The sequence below is a fragment of the Salvia hispanica genome, chromosome 3 (genome assembly GCF_029641045.1).
Source record: "Salvia hispanica isolate PSC_SH4W2 chromosome 3, Shi_PSC_v1, whole genome shotgun sequence".
NCBI classification, from domain to species: Eukaryota; Viridiplantae; Streptophyta; class Magnoliopsida; order Lamiales; family Lamiaceae; genus Salvia; species Salvia hispanica.
In genome coordinates, this window is record NC_142694.1 from 1,481,579 (window position 1) to 1,506,796 (window position 25,218).

Consider the following 25,218-nt stretch of genomic DNA (forward strand, 5'->3'; position numbering starts at 1 on the left):
CAAGTTAAAAAGTCTATCACCCTGAAATTATAAATATATGTGATGCCTAATAAAAGTCAATCAAAATGAACTCAACTGGCTAAACTTATAATTCTCGAACTTCTAGGTGTCTGAAATTTGTATTACATTCCATTTGGATCTCTTGGACACACTTGAGAAGAGATACGTTTGCATGATCAACCTCAATTAGTTTAATCCAACACCGGAACATATGATTTTCTTTTAGTAGTTATTATTGATTGATAGTTATGATTTTAATGATATTGTAATTTTGACATCGGTGACATATAATGTTTTTTTACAATATTGATAGTATATTATTCATTGGTAGTTACGCTGTCCAAACATAAAATGTCAAACTTTTGGTAGACACGTCCGGCGAGTTTAATATGCTAAACTAACCTTGTAAACTGAGCATATGCAAATAATTCCAACTTGTTATTAAACAAATTGGGGTGATCCCTAAAATTAGGGATTAACAAGTTCACAACCGATAAAATGGAAAAAACAAAGCAATTATTGATCTGTAGTCAACGGGTGCTTAATTACCGATTACGCAAGTGTGCACGAGGCAATAAATTAAAATAAGCGTCAGTAGATATTGTAAAGCTGAACTGTAATTTGTGAATTGTGATTTCAAAATAGCCATGTAATCGTCATGTGGTACGGTATGTGTCACGACCGCACTTTGCTAGGGATAGCAAAGCCGGGAAACCGTGACTAGGGGTGGGAAGTAAGAAGAGGGGAATAGAAATGGGGTAAACAATGACTGAATATTCACTTAGAAATAAAGGGGAGACAGTTTCAAATTAATTTTTTTCACAAGAACTTGAATGAAAATCTTAGTATTCAATAATTATTTATCAGAGTATAGAAGAACAATAAGCAGCGGAATGAATACGGTCACATGTATGGAGACATGCACCACTGAGAGTCTCTACTTAAAATAAAATAAAAAGGAAATCATCAACTTTGCTCAGCATTCCCCACCGCCACTGCTCAACCTGCACATTTAGAAATATATGCAGGGCTGAGTATAAAAATACTCAGTGAACACATTGCCGAAATATACATATATAAAATGAAAATATTGTCATGCCATCACAGTAACACTCGAGGGTTTTCACTTAAAAGGCCCGAGCTTACTAAATTCTTTGTGAGCTAAAGTTCGACTGATCAGTCTAAGTTCTTTCTTTCTTTTGCCATATCTGAAGACCAAGTGCCGTGGAGATGGTGCTCTCCCACGGTCACCTACCCTATGTCTCAAGTTACTTGGGATGTATTCTATTAATCTATTTTAGGCTTTCTCAAGTTACTTGAGTCATTTCTCTTTTAGGTTAAAAATAAAAAATCTAATCACACCTACTTTATTATTTCTTTTAATTTATTCTCTCCTCTATCTCTTAGTACTTTATTCTCTGTCCCATAATAGGATCCATAGTTGATTTACCACGGGTTTTAAGAAATGTAAAGCTAAGTGAGTTGAAATAGTTAGATTTTGAATATGAATGGAATGAGGTAGTGGAATGTGAGACTACTTACCATTTATAGTAAAAATAAAAGTGAACTGGAATCTTATTGTGGGACGAAGGTAATAGTATATAATGAATCAACATTTCCACTAGACCACACATGCATGTATAATAGTAGCAGAATTATTTCTATAGTAGAATTATAATAGTAGCAGAATTATAATACTTCCCCCGTTCTATAGTAGTGAAATCACTTTGCTATTTTGGTATGTGTAATAGTAGCATAATTATTTCTCTTTTTAGTAAAAGTCAACACATTTCTTCTCATTTATTTTTTTCTCTCTTTTACTTTATTTTCTCTACTTTTTCATCTCTCCTACATTATTATCATTTTATTTAATATATTGCACACTTTTTTCTTAATTTCCGTGCTAAAAAGAAATTTACTCCACTACTATAGAACAGAAGGATTAATATGTAATAAGAGGAGGGGCGGATACTATTTTTGTGCTCGATATAAGGAACCTTTTTATTCGCGAAGTTTACATGTAAACTGAGAATGTAAAAAATAGCCAACCTGTTACTAAACGTATTGCGTGATCCCAAAATTAGGGATCAGCACGTTCTCAAACGATAATACGGAGAAAAAAACAAATCACTACTTTGAAGGCAAATGATGCTTGATTAGACTGACTAATTCCTAACCACTAATTCATACTCCCTCAGTTCCATAATAATAGAGGCATTTCATTTTACGCATTTATTTTGAAAAAATAATTATAAATAGTAAAAGTGGAGAAAAAGTAAAGTAAGAGAGAAAATATTATAGATAAGACTCTTCTCTACATTATTCTCTCTCTAACTTTACTCTCTCTCTACTTCAACTATTTAATATTATTTTTCCAAAACGAGTGCAGAAAATGAAATGTCTCTATTACTATGGAACGGAGGGAGTATTTCATTTGTCCCAAGTTATTTGAGTCGTATTCCTTTTTGGGTTGTCCTTAAGTTACTCGAGTCATTTTTCTTTTTAGCTAAAAACAAAACATTTAATAACACTTACTTTATTCTTTCTTTTACTTTACTCTCTCTTCTTTCTCCCTTCTCTTACTTTATTCTCTCCTCTACTTTATTTAAATCACTAAACACAATTTTCTCAAATCTTGTGCCGAAAAGAAACACCTCAAATTAATAACGTGGGCCGGAGGGAGTCTATGTAAATGTGAATTCACATTTAGACTTGATTGGTTGGATATGGAATATCTACGGACAAACTTGTATGTTAATAATATGACATAAATAGTGGGTTTATTAATTTTGAATAAATCACTTTTAAAAATCCTAGAATATATTTTTCTATCAATTTGATCATGTATGTATATAGATAAATATCAACTTGACATTTGACTATTGTATATATGCAGTGTACTGCTGGTGCTGGTTAAGTTGAAATGAGTGTTAACAATCTATTTTAAATTCCTAATGGTCGGCTGCTAACCTTATCTTCAAGTTGGATCGGTATAGTGTACATTTTATAATTCACTTTTTTCTAGACTCCTTTCTGAACATAATATTCGACTCTAGTTGCTAAAAGCTAAGTAGATAAAGAATCGGATACCAATATATACAAAATAATTAATTTATAAATATTGCTCGATCTGTCTATAGTATTGATTACATATAATTATAGAGCACCTATCAAACTCAACCGTAATCCATTATATTAAAAAAATTTATTTGGTTCAATTTCATAAATTAGCTTTCGAAATATATGTTTTAATTTTTGTAAAAATGATCTTATACATAAATTATTTACACTATAATAGATAAGGTTATTCGTAAATAAAGTCAAACTCTTAACCCTAAGCCAGACGTTTCTAGCAAAAGTTTGACATTTAATGTCTGGACAGCGTAGCTACCATTGTATGGCAAGCATCGACATATGAAAAGAATCTTACGATGAAATTTTGTTATCTCCGTCCCACATGATTTTATTCAATATTCCATTTTGGACCGTCCCACATAATTTTTTACCCATTTCACTTTTATTATTTTTGGTAGTTGATCCCATATTCCACTAACTCATTCCTACTCACATTTTATTATAAAACTAATACTTTAAAAGTAGAACCCACATCCCACCAACTATTTCAACTCACTTTCCATTACATTTCTTAAAACTCATGCCGGATCAAAGTGTGTTAAATTATGTGGGATGAAGGGAGTATATGATTGAATCGTCATGCAGTCGTCACGTGGTAGGGTATAATTGACATCACCATTGTCAAATGATAATAAACAAATACTTCCCCCGTCCCACTCTAAGTGGAAGGAGACAGTGAGTAGATAGTATGTCTATATAAGGATATCAGCTATGGCCAGTGTTCAATGAAAGCTTGCAACGAAACAAAATGAAAAGAAAGATATAAATATATCCATAGAGAGAGTGAGAAGGAGAGATGGCGGAAGCAGCAACGGAGTTCCTGCTTAACAACCTCAGGGAGGTAGTGAAGCACCACGCCCATCTCATCAGAGACGCGAAGGGCGACATTGAGAAACTCGAAAGGGATCTCAACACCTTCAGAGCCTTCCTCGAGGACACCGCGAAGATGGGGAAAAAGAATGAGAAAATAATGAATATGTGGAAGGAGATTCACGATGTTGTTTTTGAGGTAGAGGATGTCGTTGATTTCTACCTCGCAAAGGCCAACGAGGAAGGCCGGCAAGGTCGTTTCGCTAGACTGCTCAAAAATCGCGCGACCACTCTTCAAAGCGTTGGCCAGAAGGTCGAGAGTATCAAAGGCAGGGTGGATGTGATGAAGAATGAAATCAGTTTCCACAGATTCGATGAAGGCAGAGATGAAACACCTCAGGTCACCTTTTTAACCCTTTGCTTTACTTTTCAAATTATGTACGAAAATCCGTATGATGAACCAGTTAGTTGACCATTATTTAATTAAAATTTTAGTTGAATTAATTGTGCATCACATTTTGTTTTTTCGTAAATCTGTTGTTATAAGTTTCATTCAAAAATAAAAGTTTTTAATTGTCCTATACGTACATGTTCGCAAATATATGTAGTTTGAGTAATATTATTTGAAATAGTAAAGCTGAAATATAGTGATTCATGTTATAAAATTTTATATTTTCAGAAGATACCATTTTCGTATATAAATCCATGTATATAAAGAAATTTAACACTACATTCTCTTTGTGAGTACCATCTGCGTGAACACTGCTCCAGTACTATTGTTCATATTGTAGCATTATTTGTTTTATTTATACTTTTATTTTAAGTCAAATAACTTTTAAATTATTATTAACACTCAATTTGTGCATTTTATTTAAATAATACATTTGAAAAAAATATCCTATAAGGTAATCTATAACGCATGCCCCCTACCTTCATTTCTCTCAAGTATCGCAATCAATGGATTTTTGACTAGTGGAGAACTATACGTAACAATTACTAATAAATAAAGGATGAATCTAAATCTACTTACTCCCTTGGTCCTAAAATAAGTGAGTCATATTCATTTTTGGTATGTTCCATCTTAAGTGAGCCATTTCTTTTTTAGCAAAAAATCATCTCTTACTTTATTTTCCACCTACTTTATTCCATCTTTACTTCTCTACTTTTATCTCTCTCATGTTTTACTCTGTATACTTTAACTCTTTGAATATCATTTCCTTAATCCCGTGCCCAAAAGAAATGATTCACTTATCTTGGGACGAAGAGAGTGTATATATATATTATAATTTAAAAATTTTCACGTATTTTTTCATGTTATTATGAAAATATTAAAAATTAAAATTTGTTAATTATTTATCAGTAGATTTATGCAATAGGATTAATTTAATTGAAAATGATTTATCATCATTATTACTAAATTTAGTTAACTACCATGACTATATGAGTGATAGTATATTTGTTTTAGAGTTTTCAGAATTTCATGTACGTGTATATAAATGAGAAGATAAAAAAAAATATGGGAAAATTTTTCATTTTAAAATTATTATAATTCATATGTATAGTTCTTCACTTCTCAAAAATTCATGATTGGGCATACCATCTCACCATTTGGTATGTTTATATTACTGAATATTTTCTCAAACAGTTATTGGCATGACATGAACTCCTAGTGCAAGAAACATATGAAAAAATGCTTATTTTGAAGTTGCCTTAGGAAATGGCTTATTGTTTTTGTGACCAAATGTCTTTTCTTCCTCCTCTTGGCAAATTTTTATTGTTGTCCCGAGGCTCTTCTTCTTATCCTCGACAAAATTGTCTTGTTGCTCAAAGGCTCATCTTCTTCTAGTCATAGTTATCTTGTCGCTCAAGGCTCTTCTTCTCCTTCTTCTTTGTCCTAGAAAAACACTGTCGTGTTGCTCGGAGGCTTTACCTTTTTTTTTTCTAGTCAATTTGCCTTGTTGCTTGAAGGCTCTTCTTTCTTCTTGTTATCGACAAATTTGGCTTGTTGCTTCGGATGCCCTTCTTTATTCTTCTTGACAAATTTGTAATGTTGCTTGGAGGCTCTTCTTCTATTAGGGTGTTAGGTTCTTGCACTAGGGCTTTCATTTTTGTCCAATTGAGTTGGTTTTGATTTGAGGTCCAACATTGGACGCCAAATTAAACGTCGGCATAGTAGCTCCCATTAAAAATGGTACTCCCCCCGTTCTATGTTAATTGAATCATTTTTCTATTCTGGAAAGTTCCAAGCTAATTTAGTCATTTCTATTTTTTGACAAAACTTAACTTTGTCTCTTAACAAACTATCCTTAATATCTGTGCCGAAAAGAAAAGGGTTCATTTTAGTGAGATAGAGTCTTGTAATTTCTTCAAACCCGTGTCTGAAATTAAACTTTTCAAACAGCCTCGGCCGCCTAGAAAGACGGATGTAGTGGGCTTTGAAGACGTGGCGGAAGAGCTCAAACAACGTCTGCTTCAAGAAACGGACTATTTCGATGTGATTTCTCTGATTGGCATGCTAGGGTTGGGCAAGACAACGCTCGCATGGAAGATTTATAACGATCAAGGTATCAACCTAAGGTTCCCCACTCGTATATGGGTTTCTGTTTCACAACAGTTCACAGACAAAGAAATCTTTCTTCGCATTCTCAAGGAGTTAACCACCCTAGACGATGAACTGTACGCCAAAAGTGGAAGTGAATTAGCTGATATTGTTGCCGCTCATCTCCAGCAGGGAAGATTCCTAATGGTGTTGGATGACGTATGGAGCGATGCTGATTGGAGCAGACTTCGCGTGGCTCTGCCACATAGCGACACAAACCCAAGAGCTAAAGTCTTGCTCACCAGTCGTCATAAGCAAGTGGGAGTGGTTGCTAGTAAGCCAAGACCTATCAAGGAGTTGCGTTTCCTTACAGCAGAAGAGAGCTGGGAGCTGTTCCGGTTGGAGGCACTCAGCAAGCTGGAATGCCCTTATGAATTGGAACCATCCGGACGAATAATTGCAGAGAATTGTGGTGGGCTGCCACTTGCGATAGTAGTCATAGGAGGCATTCTTTCCAAGTCTCTAGACTCAAATGTGGATAAAACGAAACGAGATTGGACAAAAGTGTCCAAACAAGTGATCTCGTATATCGATTGGGAAGACGAGACAAAGCGCGTGCAAAAGTTCATTTCTCTGAGTTATGAGAATTTACCTCACCACTTGCGCCATTGCTTTCTCTATCTGGGGTTGTTCCCAGAAGACTATGAGATTTCAGCGTCAAAATTGATCCGCATGTGGATTGGAGAAGGATTCATACAACAAAAAGATGAATACAACTCATTGGAGGAGATAGGATACAAGTATTTGCAGAATCTTATCAGTAGAAACTTACTGAGATCTGCAAAGTTAACTCCTGATGGCAATGTCAAAACATGCCAGATACATGGTGTCTTGCGCGACTTCTGCCGGAAAGAAGCTGCTACGGAAAATTTTCTCCAAGAAATCAAGTACAACGACAAAGGAATATGTGTGGCTCCAACCTCAAACACGTGCCGCCGTCTTTCTATTCATTCCAATTTGTCCCACTATATCTCATCAAAACCTTCTGTTCCTCGTGTCCGCTCATTTGTTTGTCTTTCCGATACTAAACATACCTTGGCTCCACAAGAAAGCGCAAATGTCATTCGAGCTTTCAAACTGCTCAGAGTTTTTGATGTTCAACCCTTGCAATTTAGCACAGTTGCCAGAGAGTTCTACAATTTGGTACATTTGAGGTACATTGCCATGTCGTTCACGATGGAGACACTTCCTTTACATTTCAGCAAGCTTTGGAACACTCAAACACTTATCATTGACACCACATCTCCAACCCTTAAAGTTGAAGCCGACATATGGAAGATGAAGCAGTTGAGGCATTTTAAGACAAAAGCCTCTGCTAAGTTGCCCAACTCAACTAGTAGCTCTGATAGTGCAGACGAGCTTCAAACACTCAGCTTAATCTCAGTGGAAAGCTGCACTAAGGAACTTCCAAGGCGGGCTCCCAATCTGAAGAAATTAGGCATCCGTGGGAAACTGACCTTGCTTTTCAAAGGAGAGGTTGGATCTTTTGATACATTGAGGAACATGGAACATCTTGGAAAGCTGAAACTAGTAAACGATGAACAACAAGAATCCGGGGAACTGAACTGCCTGCCTCGATATGATCAATTCCCATCCGGACTTACGAGTCTCACACTGTGCTCAACTTCTCTCAGTTGGATCCACATCTCTACCCTTGTATCGTTAGAGAAACTAAAGGTGCTCAAGTTGAAAGATCGTGCATTTATGGGGCACACCTGGGAAGCAAAAGATGGATGCTTTCGCTCTCTTGAGTTTTTGCATATTGAGCAGACAGATTTAGCTCTCTGGGAGGCTTCATCCAATCACTACCCCAAACTAAGAAGCCTTGTGCTCAAGAACTGCGACAAGCTTCATAAAATTCCAATTGAGCTTGCTGACATAGCAAGCTTCGAAATGTTGGAGGTGTCTACTTGCATCCTTGCAGTTACATCTGCCATAGAGATTTCAGATAAAGTGAAAAAGAGAGTGGATGGAGCCTCTGAATTCACACTCTCCATCTTTCCTCCTCTTCATAAGGATTGATCATGTTTTGTTTACCTTGCCAGGTAATTTATCTTTCAAATGCTTTTGTAAGTAATTTTTTTGATAACTTCATCTTAGTTATTAATTTATTCTATACTGTCACTTTGCAGCATATGTATCCGATTTCAAGCTTCTTATCAGGTACGTTTTTTCTAATTTTAGTTGTGATCGATTGCATGAACACTCTAGCAATGTGCCCTAGTTATTTTATTAAAATTAGGAAATTAAACCCTAATTAATCATTTTTTTTTTCTCATAAACTTTGTTTTTCTTCAGTTTCAATGGTTGATAGTTTGCATAATTAATTTGCAGGGGCTGGCTTGAATAACTGTTGTACTTCAATTTGTTCTCTACGTTGTTGTGTTGAACTATTTCCCTTTCTTCAAGTAAACCAGCGTGTTCGCTTGGATTGGAATAAATTCTGCACTTTATCCGGTTCATATGTTAAACTGCAGAACATTGTGTTGTTGTGTTGAATGATCAGCTGTTGTTGCATCTTAATTAATATCTAAATTTGTATGTGCTCAACAATATTGGAGATCTTATTTGGATACATTGTCTTGATTTATCCCCTTAGTTCAAGAAAAAAAAAAAAATTAATGCCTCCAAAGCAGAAACGAGGACAAACCTGTTGTTTGTATTGAACTGATTTTCCAATTGATTGTGTTGAGAAATGATACATTTTACATCCCTATTTATAGGACAAGATTATTAAATATATCTAGGAACGAACTAGAAATTCTACCATATTAATGATATATTCCCTTGAGTCCATAAAATATACTCTTTCCTATAATCTGGAGATTATCATATTTCCTTTCCAACAAAACCCATCTCATGAAATTATTAACTCTGAATTTATATATTACCCGCAATTAATATCATATATAGAAAGCTAGGGGAGTGATCAATTGCTAACTCATCATTTAATTGCTAACTACAACTAATTTAAGACCATAGGATTTTAGAAAACGTGTGGTCTACAATTTGCCACGTGTAATTTTCGTTTTTATTAATTAAATCGAAAAATATAAAAAAAAACTCCAAATTAGGGTTTTGGATGAAAATGTCAATATAGTGATCCGAAAATATCAACACAGTGCTTTGAGAATGACAACACAATGCTTTAAGAATGTTAACACATTGCTTATATTGACATTCTACATGTATTCTACTGACATATTTTATATAGTATGTTGACATTTCTGCTTGTACGAAAAAAATAAAAAATTTTGAATTCTTTTTCAAATTTTGACGCCAGAACATATGCATGTATGATATCGTTGGAATCCTTATGAATTTTTTTTTTAATTTGATATATGTTATATGGGGGAGTGATCAATTGCTAACTCATCATTTAATTGCTAACTACAACTAATTTAAGGCCATAGGATTTTAGAAAACGTGTGGTCTACAATTTGCCACGTGTAATTTTCGTTTTTATTAATTAAATCGAAAAAGATAAAAAAAACTTCAAATTATGGTTTTGGATGAAAATGTCAATATAGTGTTCCGAAAATATCAACTCAATGCTTTGAGAATGTCAACACAATGCTTTAACAATGTTAACCCATTGCTTATATTGATATTCTACATGTATTATATTGACATATTTTATATAGTATGTTGACATTTCTGCTTGTACGAAAAAATTAAAAAAATTTGAATTTTTTTTCAAATTTTGATGTCGGAATATATGCATGTATGATATCGTTGGAATCCTTATGAAATTATCTTTGATTTGATATATATTATATGAATTTAAAGTTTTGAGATTTCTTTTAAAAATTAGTAATAACTAAACATGTAGTTAATTGACATTAATACCCCTATTGATATTTTTTTGAATTAATCATATGACCTTATTGACGTTTTTCTTTGATCGTATTAACATTTAGGGATTAATGATCTAAGCCCTTAATTTGAATATCTAATACTCCCTCCGTCCCGCTTTAGGAGTCCCGGTTGGTCAATTTTGGGCGTCCTGCTTTAGGAGTCACGGTTGAGATAAATTAATAAAAAATGCCTACAAAGTGTTAAAAGTGTTAAAAGTGGGTCCCAACATCCACTATAACATTTATTTATTGGACACTCAATTAAAAGTGGGTCCCAACATCCACTACAATATTTATTTATTACACACTCTAACACTTTTTTCTTAAAATATGTGCCCGACTCAACCGGGACTCCTAAAGCGGGACGGAGGGAGTAGCTATTATTTTGTTGTAGTTAGCAATTAAGTTATGAGTTAGCAATATAACACTCCTATGTTATATGAATTTAAAGTTTTGGGATTTTTTTTAAAAGTTAGTTATAATTAAACATGTAGTTAATTGACATTAATACCCCTATTGATATTTTTTGGAATTAATCCTATGGCCTTATTGACATTTTTCGTTGATCATATTGACATTTAGGAATTAATGATCTAAGCCCTTAATTTAAATATCTAATGGCTATTATTTAATTGTAGTTAGCAATTAAGTTCTGAGTCAGCAATATAACACTCCCCGATAAAACTATATATGAACAAGATATAAATATGATATAAAGAGTGAACAAATATAATTATGAGTTATGACTCATAACAAGTGGGGTGTTTGGCTAAAGCTTCAAATAATCGAAAGAATTAAGTATAAATTTGGGTCTGTATTAGTGGGGCACAAAAGAGGAAATTGTTTTACGAAAAAATAGCCCAATCGCATTCATATTCAGTGGGTCGTGGGTGGCTCATCCAAAATTTTATTTGGGCGGTGAATTCAACCATCAAAAGTATGAATTAACTTTTCAGTCAAGCCCGTTTCTCTTTTTCAAAATTCGATGATATACAGTTTGAAGTCACTCCATAAAATGAAATTTACAAATTTAAAAAAATAAGATGTACATCAAAATTAAATTAATTTTATGTTAATTTGAAGAACTTTAAGATAGTATTAAATTATTAATTGCACCTCGTATTTCACTAAGTAGTATAACTAGGGAGTAGAAACTCCCATTGAAGTTTAGAGCATCTCCAATAGCGGCTAGCCCACCGGCTAGCCGATTCGCCGCGCTAGCCGGTCGGCTAGCCGAACCATTGCAGCAGGCGAGCGGCAAATCGGCTAGCCGATCGGCGTGGGCTGGCCGATTGTTGTGCGCTGGCCGATGCGCTAGCCGATCGGCTAGCCGCTATTGTGGCAGCCCGATCGGCCAGCGATCGGCCAGCGCCGATTTTCGTTTTTTTTTTTTTTTTTTTTAAAAACCTATATTAACGCGATTTTCTCTCTCTCTAAATTTCGGTACAAGAACAACATTTAACGATGGACAACAACAACTAGGCCCAATACAAAATTAAGAACTAAAACAGAAACATGTCATACCGTCGGGCCGGGCTTCCACACAGCGAGACCCCCGTTCGGCTAGCGGCAAACTATAATTGATTCAAGGCATACTAACATTTTTTAATGTATTTTTTTAATAAATTAGTGAGGAGTAGAGTGGGGCGGTGACTCGTGTGTGGAAGCCCGGATTTTTCTTTATTATGTAATTTTTTTGATTTTTAGTTAATGTACTTTTTTTATTTAAATAAAATTAACGAATATTTCCCGTATATGTGTCGTAAATTTAATTCCGTATTTTAATCGTAATTTTAATTCCGTAAATGTAGTATATTTTGAATTATTTTTATTGCGGCTGGCCTATGGCTGGCCTATGGCTAGCCTAAATCTGACGTGACAGGTGGTTTTTTTGGTGTTGCTGACGTGGCAGGGGAGAGAATGGCTAGCCTATGGCTGGCCTATGGCTGGCCTAAAACCTATTGCGGATGCTCTTAGCACTGATATATTTTTGTGATGCACTTAACATTATTTATTACCCTGCCTCCATTTCTTAAATATAAGAATATTATAATAACACATGTTTTAATGCAAAATTGATAAATTAAGAGAGTGATGGTAATAAAAAAGAGAGTGTTAATTAGTTGAAAATTGGTTTCACCTCAAAAGTAAAGAATTTCTAGTTATAGAAAATGGAAAGAGTTTTTATTTTTTTAAAATGAATCTAATCAAAGTATCTAACCATGTAAAGTGTATATAATATCGATGCACATGATGATAGAAATGTCCTCAAATTTAATGTTTATTAAAAGGTTTTCTCCATTATTTATTACATGTAGATGGGAACCAATATTTATTTAGTAATTTGACAAAATTTACATGTAACTGAGCTGACCATATAAAAGTTAAACAAATCAGAATGGCCCCTAAAATCAGGGATTAGCACGTTCGCAAAAGATAAACGAACCACTATTCTGATCAAGTCAAAGGACGCTTAATTACGACTTACTAATTCGTAACCACTACATTAACCTCATTAGTTATACGCTACTTAATGGTTGTTCACACAACATATTTTGATTAGGTATCTATCTATTAGGGCATGTTAGGGTGCCATCACCCCTTAAAATAACACCATACCACAATTTCTAGCCAATCATTTGTACATGTGGACGAATAATAAGCTGCCACGTGGCCAAAAAAAAAATCCGAAAAACTCGGCCAGCAATTTGTTGCTCTTTATACAGCAATCTTTCTTGTCCAGCAATATCCGACATACTATACAACAATCTATAAATTGATGTGTAGTGTTTGTAATATTGCTGTATAAGTGTTGTCACATTGTCACTTTAAAAGGGGTTGTCATTTTAACACAAATCCTATCTTATATGTTATTATATTGAATATAATGGTTGTTCACATGTCGTATTAGTCGAGTTGACTATTTACATATTCATACTGATCAATTAACTAAGACAAACACTTGCATGTTGGCGCACGACTCTTTTGTAACATTTAAAAATGTCGTAATAAGTATGTTGTCAATATCACTACAAAAAATGCTAATTAGTGAGGAAATTAGTGACGGGCCATCGATCCCTTAGTAGCTATTTGCGGTAAGTGACGGAAAAGCTTCAGTCACTAGTACGAACTTACCAACACAGCCGCCCTATGTTTTTTGACAATGGGTGGATTAGTAACTTTAGTGACGGAAATATCTGTCACTAAAAGTTTAGGAGAACGTTTTAATTACGGCTCTATCCGACACTAATATGTCACTAATTCTGTTCGGTGATGGAAATTCGTTGTATTAGTGAAGGATTATTCCGTCACTAAATAGCGAGAGGTAGATGGGTTTATAAGATTAATGCAAGTTGTGAAAGAATATCTTACAAGTTGAAGTTTTTAATTTTTACTTTTGCCTAGATACCCACGTCAAAGTTTAGGAAGGAAGTCGTCTTAACATGTGAAATATTTACAATATTAGATGCCATTTGTTAAAATGCATAATATTTAAAGACTAGAGAGTCTTGGGATAGCATAGTTGGTAATACATCTGTTTCAGCCCACTAGCCCAGCATCTCTGACTACTGATTACCAATACATAATGAATAATTAATAGGCGTATATAAATATTGCTCTTTGTCTCATACTGATTATACACATTATTGGGATTGAGTAGAGTCTATCCGTCCTCTTGAAGTTTAGCCCTCATTGTGCATACAACGATTCATTAATAGTACATGGTAAATTGTCAAAATAAACAATCAAATTTGGTTAATTTTTGCCAATCCCTCAATTTAAAAAATGTTCAAATTATATCTCAACTTTGACATTTTTCTTAATTATCACACGGTGAAAATTTTCAGCATACTTCAATGTCTAAGTTTAAAAATTAAAGATGTGACTAACTAAAATTGGTGGTTTTATGACAATTAATTTACCATATTATATACTATACGACTATGCATCTTTTGGTAATAGACTAATCATACGTATGAACGCAATATTGTGTTTCCGAATTGATGTATTTATGTAATTCTCAATTAATACATTTCTAGATTAGAATCCTTATTTATTTAACAAAGTTTACAAGGTTTAGGGCTGAGCATATAATAAATCGGTGTGATCCATATAATCAGGGATTATCACGTTCACTAAAAAAATAAATTGGAAAAAACAAACTACTACTATTATCAAAGTCAAAGGACTCTTAATTAATTACGACTGACTAATTCATAACTACTACATTAAATATATTAATCTTATTAATAGGTACAGATCATGATTATGTATCATCTCAATTTACTCAATTCATATTTAAATGTAAATTCACATGTAACTACTTTCCCTTGTATATGATATGGTACATCTATAGACTATTAAGAAGTTGACTATACTTATAAGTTATGACGTTGTTAACGAGTTCGTAAGCTCTTACGAAATATTTGGCAGAATAAAAGTTACTTACTTACTAGTTAGCTGTAAAAATAATCTGACCATAATTAGTACAAAAATTAATTGAATTCTTTTATATTGCCTGGAAAAATAAATCCAATTTTAACTGTACTAAAACTAAATTTATGTCTCCACGCCTGCGCAAGGATATTTTTGTTTAATTGTTTCTGTATATTTGAATAACGAGCATGGAACCAATTAAAATTTTAAAATAGTTACACGTATTTGAGATGTGAAACGGTACATTGCTTGTAACAACTAATAATTGATAAAGTTTTCCCATTTCTTAATTATCCACTTAATTTAATCCCTAAATTTACATATATAGTTAGGTGTCAACTGAAGGGAATATGAAAAAATCCAATTTGATTATTAAACAAATCAGAATGATCCCTAAAATTAGGCATTTCAGCTGCCCTCTCACGTTCTCAAAGGACGAAAATTATCAAGGATGAATTTCGTTTTCACTATTCTAATTAAACTCAAGTGTCACCACTTGTGACTAAATAATTCAAACATACTTCCTTAATGTTATCAGATTAATACAGCCGTATGAAAATGTCCAAAAATAAAGAAAATGTACTGCAAATGAATAATAAATTCAAATACTTTTGAATACGTGCAATGGGGCATGTTAGGGTGCCACCATCCCTTAAAATAACACCATACTACCATTCCTAGACAATCATTTGTACACGTGGATGAATAATAAGCTGCCAAGTGGGAAAAAAAAAAATCTGAAAAAAGACGGTCTGCAATTTGTTGGTCTTTATCCAGCAATTTTTCTTGTCCAGCAATATCCGACACACTATACAACAATCTATAGATTGCTGTGTAGTGTTTGTAATATTGCTGTGTAACGTTTATAATATTGCTGAATAAGCGGTGTCACAGTGTCACTTTAAGAGAGGTTATCATTTTAACGCAAACCTACGTGCAATAGCTCGTTGACACTAGCATATATAATACACAAACGAGTTGAGAGGGAGATAATGCCTCCTGAAACTATGTCTATATGAAGATACCAGGGATGGCTACTTCCCATCGCAGGCAATAAAAAGAGAGAGAAAATAGTAAGAGAGAGAGAGGGATGGCGGACGCAGCAGTAGAATTCCTTCTTAGCAACCTCAAGGAGGTCGTGGAGCACCACGCTCATCTAATCAGGCACGCGAAGGGCAACATCGCTAATCTTGAAAGGGATCTGGAAGTCTTCAAAGCCTTCCTCAAGGACACAGCGAAGATGCGGAAAAATGATGAGCAAATAAAACTTATGTGGAAGGAGATTCACGATGTTGTTTATGAGGTCGAAGATGTCATCGATTTCTACGTCTTGAAGGCCAACGAGGAAAGCCAGCAGAATACTCTCATGAGACTCGTGAAAGGTCGCACCAAATTTCTACACAGCGTTGGCCGGAAGGTGGAGGCGATCTCAAAAAGGGTGCAGGATATGAGGGAAGCTATCACTTCTGTCCACAAAGACGAGAAAGGCATACATGAAAAACCTCAGGTACTACTTTTACTCTAATTATTTGTTTTCAATAAATGTTAAATAAAATTCAGGTTAAGTTACTAGTCTCTTTTTTCTAAGAGGTCATTATCTCTTATTTTATCAATTGATATTACATCTTATTACCAAAATAAATTTACATATATAACTTTATTATAATTTAATATGATTTATATTGCTCTTTATTCTAGATGTGTTAAAACAAACGTTTAAAATATAAATATTTATTACTTTACTTATATTACAGAAAATTAGTACTCCCTCTGTTCCATAGTAGTGGAGGCATTTCCTTTCGGCACGGAGATTAAGAAAAGTTGTGTTAGGTGAATTAAGTAAATAAATAATAAAGTAGGAAATGAAAAAGGTAGAGAGATGTAGAGAGAATAAAGTAAGAGAGAATAAAGTAGGTGAGAAGAAATGTGTTGACTTTTAACAAAAAAGGAAATGACTCTACTACTGTGGAACGTACCAAAATGGCAAAATGACTCTACTACTATGGAACGGAGGGAGTAATAACGAGGTGATGAGTGATTTACTTCCTTAGTAATCAGGGGCGGTTAGATCACATTCCTTTAACTTTAGGAATGTGATTTATCTAATTTTGATAGTTACCTTCAATTTTAATATGGACTATTACAAGTTCAATTTACTAAATGGTTATCAATTATTTCAAATTGATTTGATTTTATTTGCTTAATTATTTTGTTATATACGATAATTAAAATATCACATAATTTTTCTGTTTAAGTTAATTTAATATAGATGTAATTCTTTATTTCTATATAATATTTTCCATATTAATCCTACCTATCTTGTTTAGAAGCCCTTATTCGTGAACCTATATTTGATGTCAAACTCAAAATTTCCAAATAATTTTTTCTTTATTCTACTTTAGTCTATTTATTTCATTCCGTGCTTTAAATTTGTGTGTATAACTGATTGGAGTTAAAATAAATAAACATATTTTGTTCATAAATGGCCAATTTCAAATTAGCATTGAACAAGTTAAAAAAAGAGAGTGATCATATTTATCACAGTACAAATTATTTGGGATAATCTAAGGAATAAAGAAGGATGTATGAATTACTTATTATATTATCTTAAAGAGCAAAAGTGATATGGTACTTTAATTGTTATGTGAAGTAAAGTAATAAGCAAATTAAATTCAACTATAAATAATACTCCTATAAAAGTATACAATTTTATATTCATTTTAAAATAAATTAAACTTCAATAACTAATTTGATAAAAGAATCATGGTTTGGTAACTATTTATGAAATTAACCCCTCTCAAACTATGTGGAATTATGCAGATGTATCATTATATAGTTTATTCGATAATAAACAGCTATTTGAATCAGTAGCATTAGTTAAAATCGATTTCTTTTATAAAATATTTCGTGGTCGCTGCAACGCCTGCATAGGCACCGTGAAACCGCCGCACCTTCGGCTGGATTTCCGGCAGCCGAACTGGCAGCAGCGGAGCCACAGTGAGTGCCCTTAGAAGCTTCACGATTTTTCCTCATGGATACATGATAGAATGAAATATGTTATTGATCATGAAAATTGTTGCATTCCATGCTCTATTGAGAATAAGCCTCATTATAGTTTGAAAACTTTTAGATGTATTGTCTAAATAGGACTTGAACCCTAAAACCCTTGGAACTATACCAATTGGAAAACTATTTCCAATTTTGTGATCCAAAGAAATCCTCTAACTTTCAAAACTGGCTCAATGGAACCTTCTATTGGCCGTCCTAGTATCCGTCACAAAGGCATAAAGTTCTAATCAGCACGGACAACATTCATGGTCATGACATGAAACTCCTAGTGCAAGAAACCGAAATCCCCATTGCAGGGAAATGGCCTACAAGTTAGTGAAGTGAGTATTATTGAGAGCAAATATCTTAAATTTGAAGCTCACCTCCATTTCTATAGATGTGAGGAACAAGGCTGAGAGGACGGGGTTTTGCACGCGTGTCGTAGGCACGTGTCCCTTCCTATTCAACAAGATTTATAAGTTCCCACTTTCCAAAATACTATTAATTAGTATATGGTAAGTTAGGGTGTCGAACCCACGAGGAACGGTAGCATCCGTTATGCATTTCCACACTTAGAAAGGTTTTGGCGATGCCGCCACGCTCTAAATTGGGGGTGGGAACTGAACTACGAAATGTAAATAACACTTAAGCTAAGATTGGGAACTAAACATGCAAATAACATGCAATTAAAAGAAAGCATTTAAACTGGAAATCAGACTGGGCAAGTTGGTAAACTGGGCAACTTAGCAGCGGCGAAAATAAGAACATTTCGGAAATGAAATGAAAACAGAAACTTGCATAAACATTCCTAAGTTCAGAAGCAAAAGGAAGTAAGTTAAAAGACTAAGCAAAATAAACTAAGTGTCAGCTACTAAACTAAGTCTAGAAACTAGGATTGTGACCCTTAAAAGGTGGTCTAAAAGCTGAAACTGAAATGGAGGCTAAAGTGGCGTGTGAAGATGGTGAAAGAGTGTACTAAATCAGATCCTAATTAGTGAAAAGAGAGAGAGACTAGATGAGAAAAGGTGTTGTACTTTGTGTCCCCTAATCCCTATTATCCAAGGTGTAAAACCAATGGATAAAAGCCTACAACTAATGGTCCTTTCACTTAACTTCTAAAAGCTGATATCTCTCCTAAATCTACACTAAGGCCACGAAAATTAAGTGAGAGGAATGACTACTTGGCTGCTACATAATTAAAATATGCTAGACAAACACAAGATCAACAATTAAACTACCTAAACATGCATTGAAAACACCAAACTAAAAGCTGAAACATAAAGACTCATTAAAGAAGATAAAGAAAGCTTAAGAACACTTAAACATGGTGGAAGAACACTCAAGAACCGAGCTCATCAAACTCATGCAAAATCATACGAAAATGACACCCGACAAGGTGCCGAAAGCACACAACACATGGCTGATTTTTTTGAGACTTTTCTAACTCCTTCTCCACGTTTTTTAACCATAAACTAACTAAGAAAATACTTGAGAAACTGATTTTAAAAGCTTGAAAGGATTTTTAACTAAACAAGAACATAAGCAACACTAGAACTAAACAACAAGCTAAAACCGGAAATAAACAAGAGCTAAACTTTAAAACACATTAAATACACAAACACTTAGAGAAATTACTACTTGAAATAAGCTTTTAAAACAAGAACAACAACAACAACTAAGAGTGAGAAAGATGCAAAAGAACTACAAAGGTTAACAACAAGCAACTAGAGAAATTAAATACTACTACTAATTTACTACTACTTCAACCCATGGTGAATTAAGATCTTGGCTGCAATAGTTCAAACCCCCTTCTTAAGGAAGAGAGTAAAAGCTTTCTAGAGAGAGAATAAACTAAACTAAACTAAAGAGTGATAAAGTGTTTTTGGTTCTTGGAAAGTTGAATACTTTTAATACATTATCCAATAAAAGATATTTCCCTTCTTTCATGTTTTAGACGGAGGTGGACACGTGTTGCAAAAGGAAGCAATCTTGTAATTGTGCTCAAGTGGCTCCATGCAGTTTTCCCGTCGGGTCCAGCTTGGCCAAGCTGACAGCTTGGGCAGCTTGCCATTTTTCTGATTTTCTTCAAATTCTTGCACTTTTGCCTCCTTTTTGCATCACTCCACTACAAATGCCTTTCAACAATGCCTCCGAACCATATGCTCAATTCCCTGCCAAAATAGCATCTTCTCATGCAAATATTGAACTTATAAGTGCCAAAAGTGATCAAATCCGGGTGACGAAAACTAGCCTATCAAAGGCCTCATGTTTTGTTTTTGGAATACTTTTCAAAAAGCCTCATACTAATAGAGTTGGGGTAGCACTATGGCTAACTACAACTTAACTTATTTCCCGATGTGGGATGTGGTTTGCACCCCACCGTTATGCACCAGTGTTCACATCACCTCGTTTCGTTGGTTTAACAAGGCATACAAACCTCAAGTTTTCATAATATCTTCTTCTACTACAACTTAACTTATTTCCCGATGTGGGATGTGGTTTGCACCCCACCGTTATGCACCAGTGTTCACATCACCTCGTTTCGTTGGTTTAACAAGGCATACAAACCTCAAGTTTTCATAATATCTTCTTCTTCTTCTTCTTCTTCTTCTTCTTCTTCTTCGTGCACCTCCTCCTCACTTCCTCTTCTTCTTCCACCTCCTCCTCTCTTCTTCTTCTTCTTCTTGCACCTCCTCCTCCTCTTCTTATTCATCATCCTTTTCCTTTTGTCAACAAATACATGTTGTTGCTCGGAGGTTAAGAACTCGGAGCACCGTGCACGCACAATGGCACGCATCCTTAATAGGGTTTTAGGTTCTTGCACTAGGGATTTCATATTTGGCCAAGGATTCATTTTTAGGGAGATAGAGTCTTGTAATTTCTTCATATCTCTACAAACCCGTGTCTGAAATCAAACTTTTCAAACAGGCTCGCCCGCCAAGACTGTCGGATGTGGTGGGCTTTGAAGACGTGACGGAAGAGCTCATACGCCGTCTGCTTCAAGAGACGGACTATTTTGATGTGATTTCTCTGATTGGTATGTTTGGACTTGGCAAGACGACTCTTGCATGGAAGATTTTCAATGATCCAAGAATCACCTTAGAGTTCCCCACTCGTATATGGCTTCCTGTTTCAGAACAGTTCACCGACAAAGAAATCTTTCTCCGCATTCTTAAACATTTAACCACCCTAGACGACGAAATTTGCTCCAGAGATCCAAGTGATTTAGCTAGTGAGATTGCTTATCGTCTCCAGAGCGGAAGGTTCCTTATCGTGATGGATGACGTGTGGAGCGAAGATGATTGGAACAGGCTTCGCCCCGCCCTGCCACCTAAACACACAAACCCAAGGGGTAAAGTCTTGGTCACTAGTCGTCATGAGGATGTGGGAAAGGCTGCTAGTAAGCCAAGATCTTTCAGCACGTTGCGTTTCTTCGAACCAGAAGAAAGCTGGGAGCTGTTCCGGTTGGAGGCACTCGGCACGCTGGAATGCCCTCCTCAACTGGTAAAAGTCGGACAAACAATTGCAAATAATTGTGATGGGCTGCCACTTGCGATAGTAGTCATCGGCGGCATTCTTTTCAAGTCTCTACACGCAAATGTGGAAACAACGAAAGAAGAGTGGAAAAAAGTGTCCGAACACGTGAGCTCGTACATAGATGGGGAAGACAAGACAAATCGCATGCAAAAATTCATATCTCTGAGTTATGAGAATTTACCTCACCACTTGCGCCACTGCTTTCTCTATCTGGGGCTTTTCCCAGAAGACTATGAGATTTCAGCGTCAAAATTGATCCGCATGTGGATTGGAGAAGGATTCATAAAACTTAAAAAGGACTATAACTCATTAGAGGAGGTTGGACAGAAGTATTTGAAGGATCTTATAAGTAGAAACCTAGTCAAAAGTGTCAAGTTTAAACCAGATGGCAGTGTTAAAACTTGCCAGATTCATGATGTCTTGGGTGATTTCTGCCGGAAAGAAGCTGCAACTGAAAATTTTCTCCAAGAAATCAAGTACAACAATGAAGGGGTATATGTGCCTCCAAGCTCTAACAAGTGTCGCCGTCTTTCTATTCATTCCAATTGGCAGTACTATATGTCATCAAATCTTCCTGCAAGTCATATCCGCTCATTTGTTTGTTTTTCCGACACTAACCATGTCTTGCCTCCACAAGAAAGCACAAATCTCATTAAAGCCTTCAAGCTGCTCAGAGTTTTTGATGTTCAACCCTTGCAATTAGAACTAGTAATCAGAGAGTTCTACAATTTGGTACATTTGAGGTACATTGCCATGTCGTTCACGATGGAGACACTTCCTTCTTATTTCAACAAGCTTTGGAACATACAAACACTTATCATTAACACCCCATCTCCAACCCTGCAAGTTGAAGCCGACATATGGAAGATGAAGCATTTGAGGCATTTCAAGACAAAAGCCTCTGCTAAGTTGCCCAACCCAACTAATAGCTCTAATACCACAGATGAGCTTCAAACACTGAGCTTCATATCGGTGGAAAGTTGCACCAAGGAGCTTCCTGTGCGGGCTCGCTATCTTAAGAAATTAGGCATCCGCGGGAAACTAGGGCCTCTTTTCAGAGGAGAGGTTGGATCTTTTAATAGTTTGAGGAATATGGAACATCTTAGAAAGCTGAAGCTACTGGGAGATGGAGAACTAGAAGTTGGGAAACCGAATTACCTCCCTGGATCTGATCATTTCCCATCTGGACTTACGAGTCTCACACTGTGCTCAACTTTTCTCAGTTGGATCCATATCTCTACCCTTGGATCGCTTGATACACTAAAGGTGCTCAAGTTGAAGGAACGTGCATTTATCGGGCACACCTGGGAGGTAAAAGATGGAGGCTTTCGCTCTCTTCAGTTTTTGCATATTGAACAAACAGATTTAGCTTTCTGGGAGGCTTCATCCCGTCACTACCCCAAGCTTAGAAGCCTTGTGCTCAAGAACTGCGAGAAGCTTTGTGAAGTTCCAGTTGACTTTGCTGACATACCGACGCTCCAAATGTTGGAGCTGCATACTTGCTTCCTTGCAGTTAAATCTGCCATAGAGATTAAAAAGCTGAAGACCGAGGCTGGAGGCTCTGAAGTCACACTTTCCATCTTTCCTCCTCCTCGCAATGAATGATCAAGTTTTATGTATCTTGCCAGGTAATTTATCATTCAAATTCTTACATAATCATTTAATAATTTTGTGTCAATTCTTAATTACTTTTACTGGTCTTTTGCAGCACATTTCAAGCTTCTTATGAGGTATGGTCTTGCTAAATTTTATCTGTGTATATGGATTGCATAAATACTCTAGCGATGTACCTGATTTAATTACTACTCCCTCCGTTCCATAGTAGTAGAGTCATTTTGCCATTTTGGTACGTTCCATAGTAGTAGAGTCATTCCCTTTTTTGGTAAAAGTCAACACATTTTTCCACACCTACTTTACTCTCTCTTACTTTATTCTCTCTACATCTCTCTACCTTTTTCATTTCCTACTTTATTCTTCATTACTTAACTCACCTAACACAACTTTTTCTTAATCTCCGTGCCGAAAAGAAATGCCTCCACTACTATGGAACGGAGGGAGTACTTATTTTATTTCTTCGGCTTAGTAAACTTTGCTTTTCTTTGGTTTCAGTACTGGTTGATAGTTTGCACTAATTAGCAGGGGCTTGCGCAAGATGGCTGACTTGAATAACTGCTGCGCATCAATATGTTCTTCACATTGTTATCTTCAAATGTTTCCCCTTCTTCAAATAATCGAGCATGTTTGCTTGGATTGGAATAAATGCTGCACTTGATTCAGTTCGTACGTTAAGTTGCAAAACATTGTGTTGTTGTATTGAATGATTATTCGGATCTTGATTCGTTCATCGTCTTAGATTAGACCATTTATCGTTACATCTTAATTTGTATGTGTTCATTGAGCACATTCTGGACAATTTGGATCTGATATGGAGTCAGGACTGCTGCTGTTTCTGTTTGAGCTATGTGTATTGTCTTGATTAATGTTCTGTTTTGCTTCATGTCTTGGTGACAAAAAAGTTTTGCATGCCTCTAGATTATGCAAAAGTTGTTTGTTTTGGCTGTGTTAGTAGTTGCTTTCTTTTATGGAAAACATTTAAAGAAACTTAGTTGTAAACCGGCAAAAATACTGACGAAACTTAGTTGGAATATTTTCGAAGGAAAATCTATGGAAATCCAGCTAAAATGTTGTAGAGGAATATTTTCATTTTCATCCATTTTCACTCTTTTCACATATTCTGCATGATAGAGACAAGATAAAAATGCCCCCCGCTGTCCCTTTTGCTCCTTTCACAGACGAAAATAGGAAAAAAATTCCAAGGAAGGAAAAAGAGAAGAGGGTAATGGCGATCCATCATCCCAACTCTATCATCTTGAAGATCGACGGTCAAGAGATATCCATGAAACCGTTATTTGATATTCTTGTGACCAAATTTGATTTAGAGTTGACTATAAGTTACTCCATGACGTATTGAATAATTAGGACTTGATGGATTTAAAATCTCATTTCTTGAGAATTATTTATTGCATTCAATTTCGTATTAGGCACGATAAATAAAATACTCCCCCAGTCCCTCAAATATTGTTCCATTTTGTCCAACATGGGTTTTAAGAAAAATAAATTGAAAAAGTTAGTAAAATATGAGTCATATTTCTATATATTAGTTTTATAATAAAATATGAGTAAAAATAAGTTATTAGTACCAAAAAATAGTAAAAAATAAAATGGCACAAATTTCGTGGGACATACAGAAATTGAAAAATTGGACAAGGGACAAGGGAGGATAATAGAAGGCCAATCTTGTGGATTTGGCTAAACAAACTAAATAAAATATAATGAGCCGACCTTGGCGAGCAGCGGCGACTGCACTCTGGCAGGGGCTGAGTCTGCTCGTCTGCTAGCGGACGGACGACTGACGGTGGCTGTACGGACAGCTGAACGACGGTATAATCATGTTTTTTTTTTATATAAATATTTTCTTTATTTGTTGAGTGGGTGTTATCTTTTTAATTAAATAGGACTTGGGCTTCTTCAATTTTGGTTGGTCGTGGGCTAGTAAATTTATTTGTATTGGGCTGGAGTTATACCAGCAGTCGTATTGGTAGACGAGCGAGCTACGCCCGGGCATCCTTGTTCTTCCCCTGCGGCAGGGTATTTTCGACAGAAAACAATGAAAATGGACCATTTTCAAGATAATCCCTTAGTCTAGGAATGTCTGATAATATTTTTAAAGTCCAGGGACTATGGGCGAGATAAACCCATAGTCCAGAGACCATTTTTATAGTCCACTCTAAATAA

At 35.2% G+C, this 25,218-nt stretch overlaps 2 protein-coding genes across 3 annotated transcripts; both read left to right on the forward strand.

The window, feature by feature from the left end:
• The first annotated feature begins 3,879 nt into the window (after positions 1-3,879).
• Positions 3,880-9,134, forward strand: LOC125211566 (putative late blight resistance protein homolog R1A-10). Its single transcript, XM_048111423.2, has 4 exons — positions 3,880-4,345; positions 6,347-8,589; positions 8,677-8,707; positions 8,879-9,134. Exons 1-2 carry the CDS (start codon positions 3,932-3,934, stop codon positions 8,564-8,566), a joined length of 2,634 nt encoding a protein of 877 aa, XP_047967380.1. The 5' UTR covers positions 3,880-3,931; the 3' UTR covers positions 8,567-8,589; positions 8,677-8,707; positions 8,879-9,134.
• A 6,694-nt stretch (positions 9,135-15,828) lies between these two features.
• Positions 15,829-23,880, forward strand: LOC125214119 (putative late blight resistance protein homolog R1A-10). 2 transcript variants are annotated; one of them, XM_048115010.1, is made up of 4 exons: positions 15,829-16,345; positions 20,815-23,051; positions 23,132-23,153; positions 23,533-23,880. In XM_048115010.1, exons 1-2 carry the CDS (start codon positions 15,929-15,931, stop codon positions 23,026-23,028), a joined length of 2,631 nt encoding a protein of 876 aa, XP_047970967.1. In that variant the 5' UTR covers positions 15,829-15,928; the 3' UTR covers positions 23,029-23,051; positions 23,132-23,153; positions 23,533-23,880. The 2 variants fall into 2 exon arrangements, with proteins under 2 accessions (XP_047970967.1, XP_047970968.1); XM_048115011.1 differs by having other exon boundaries at positions 23,563-23,880.
• Positions 23,881-25,218: the final 1,338 nt, after the last annotated feature.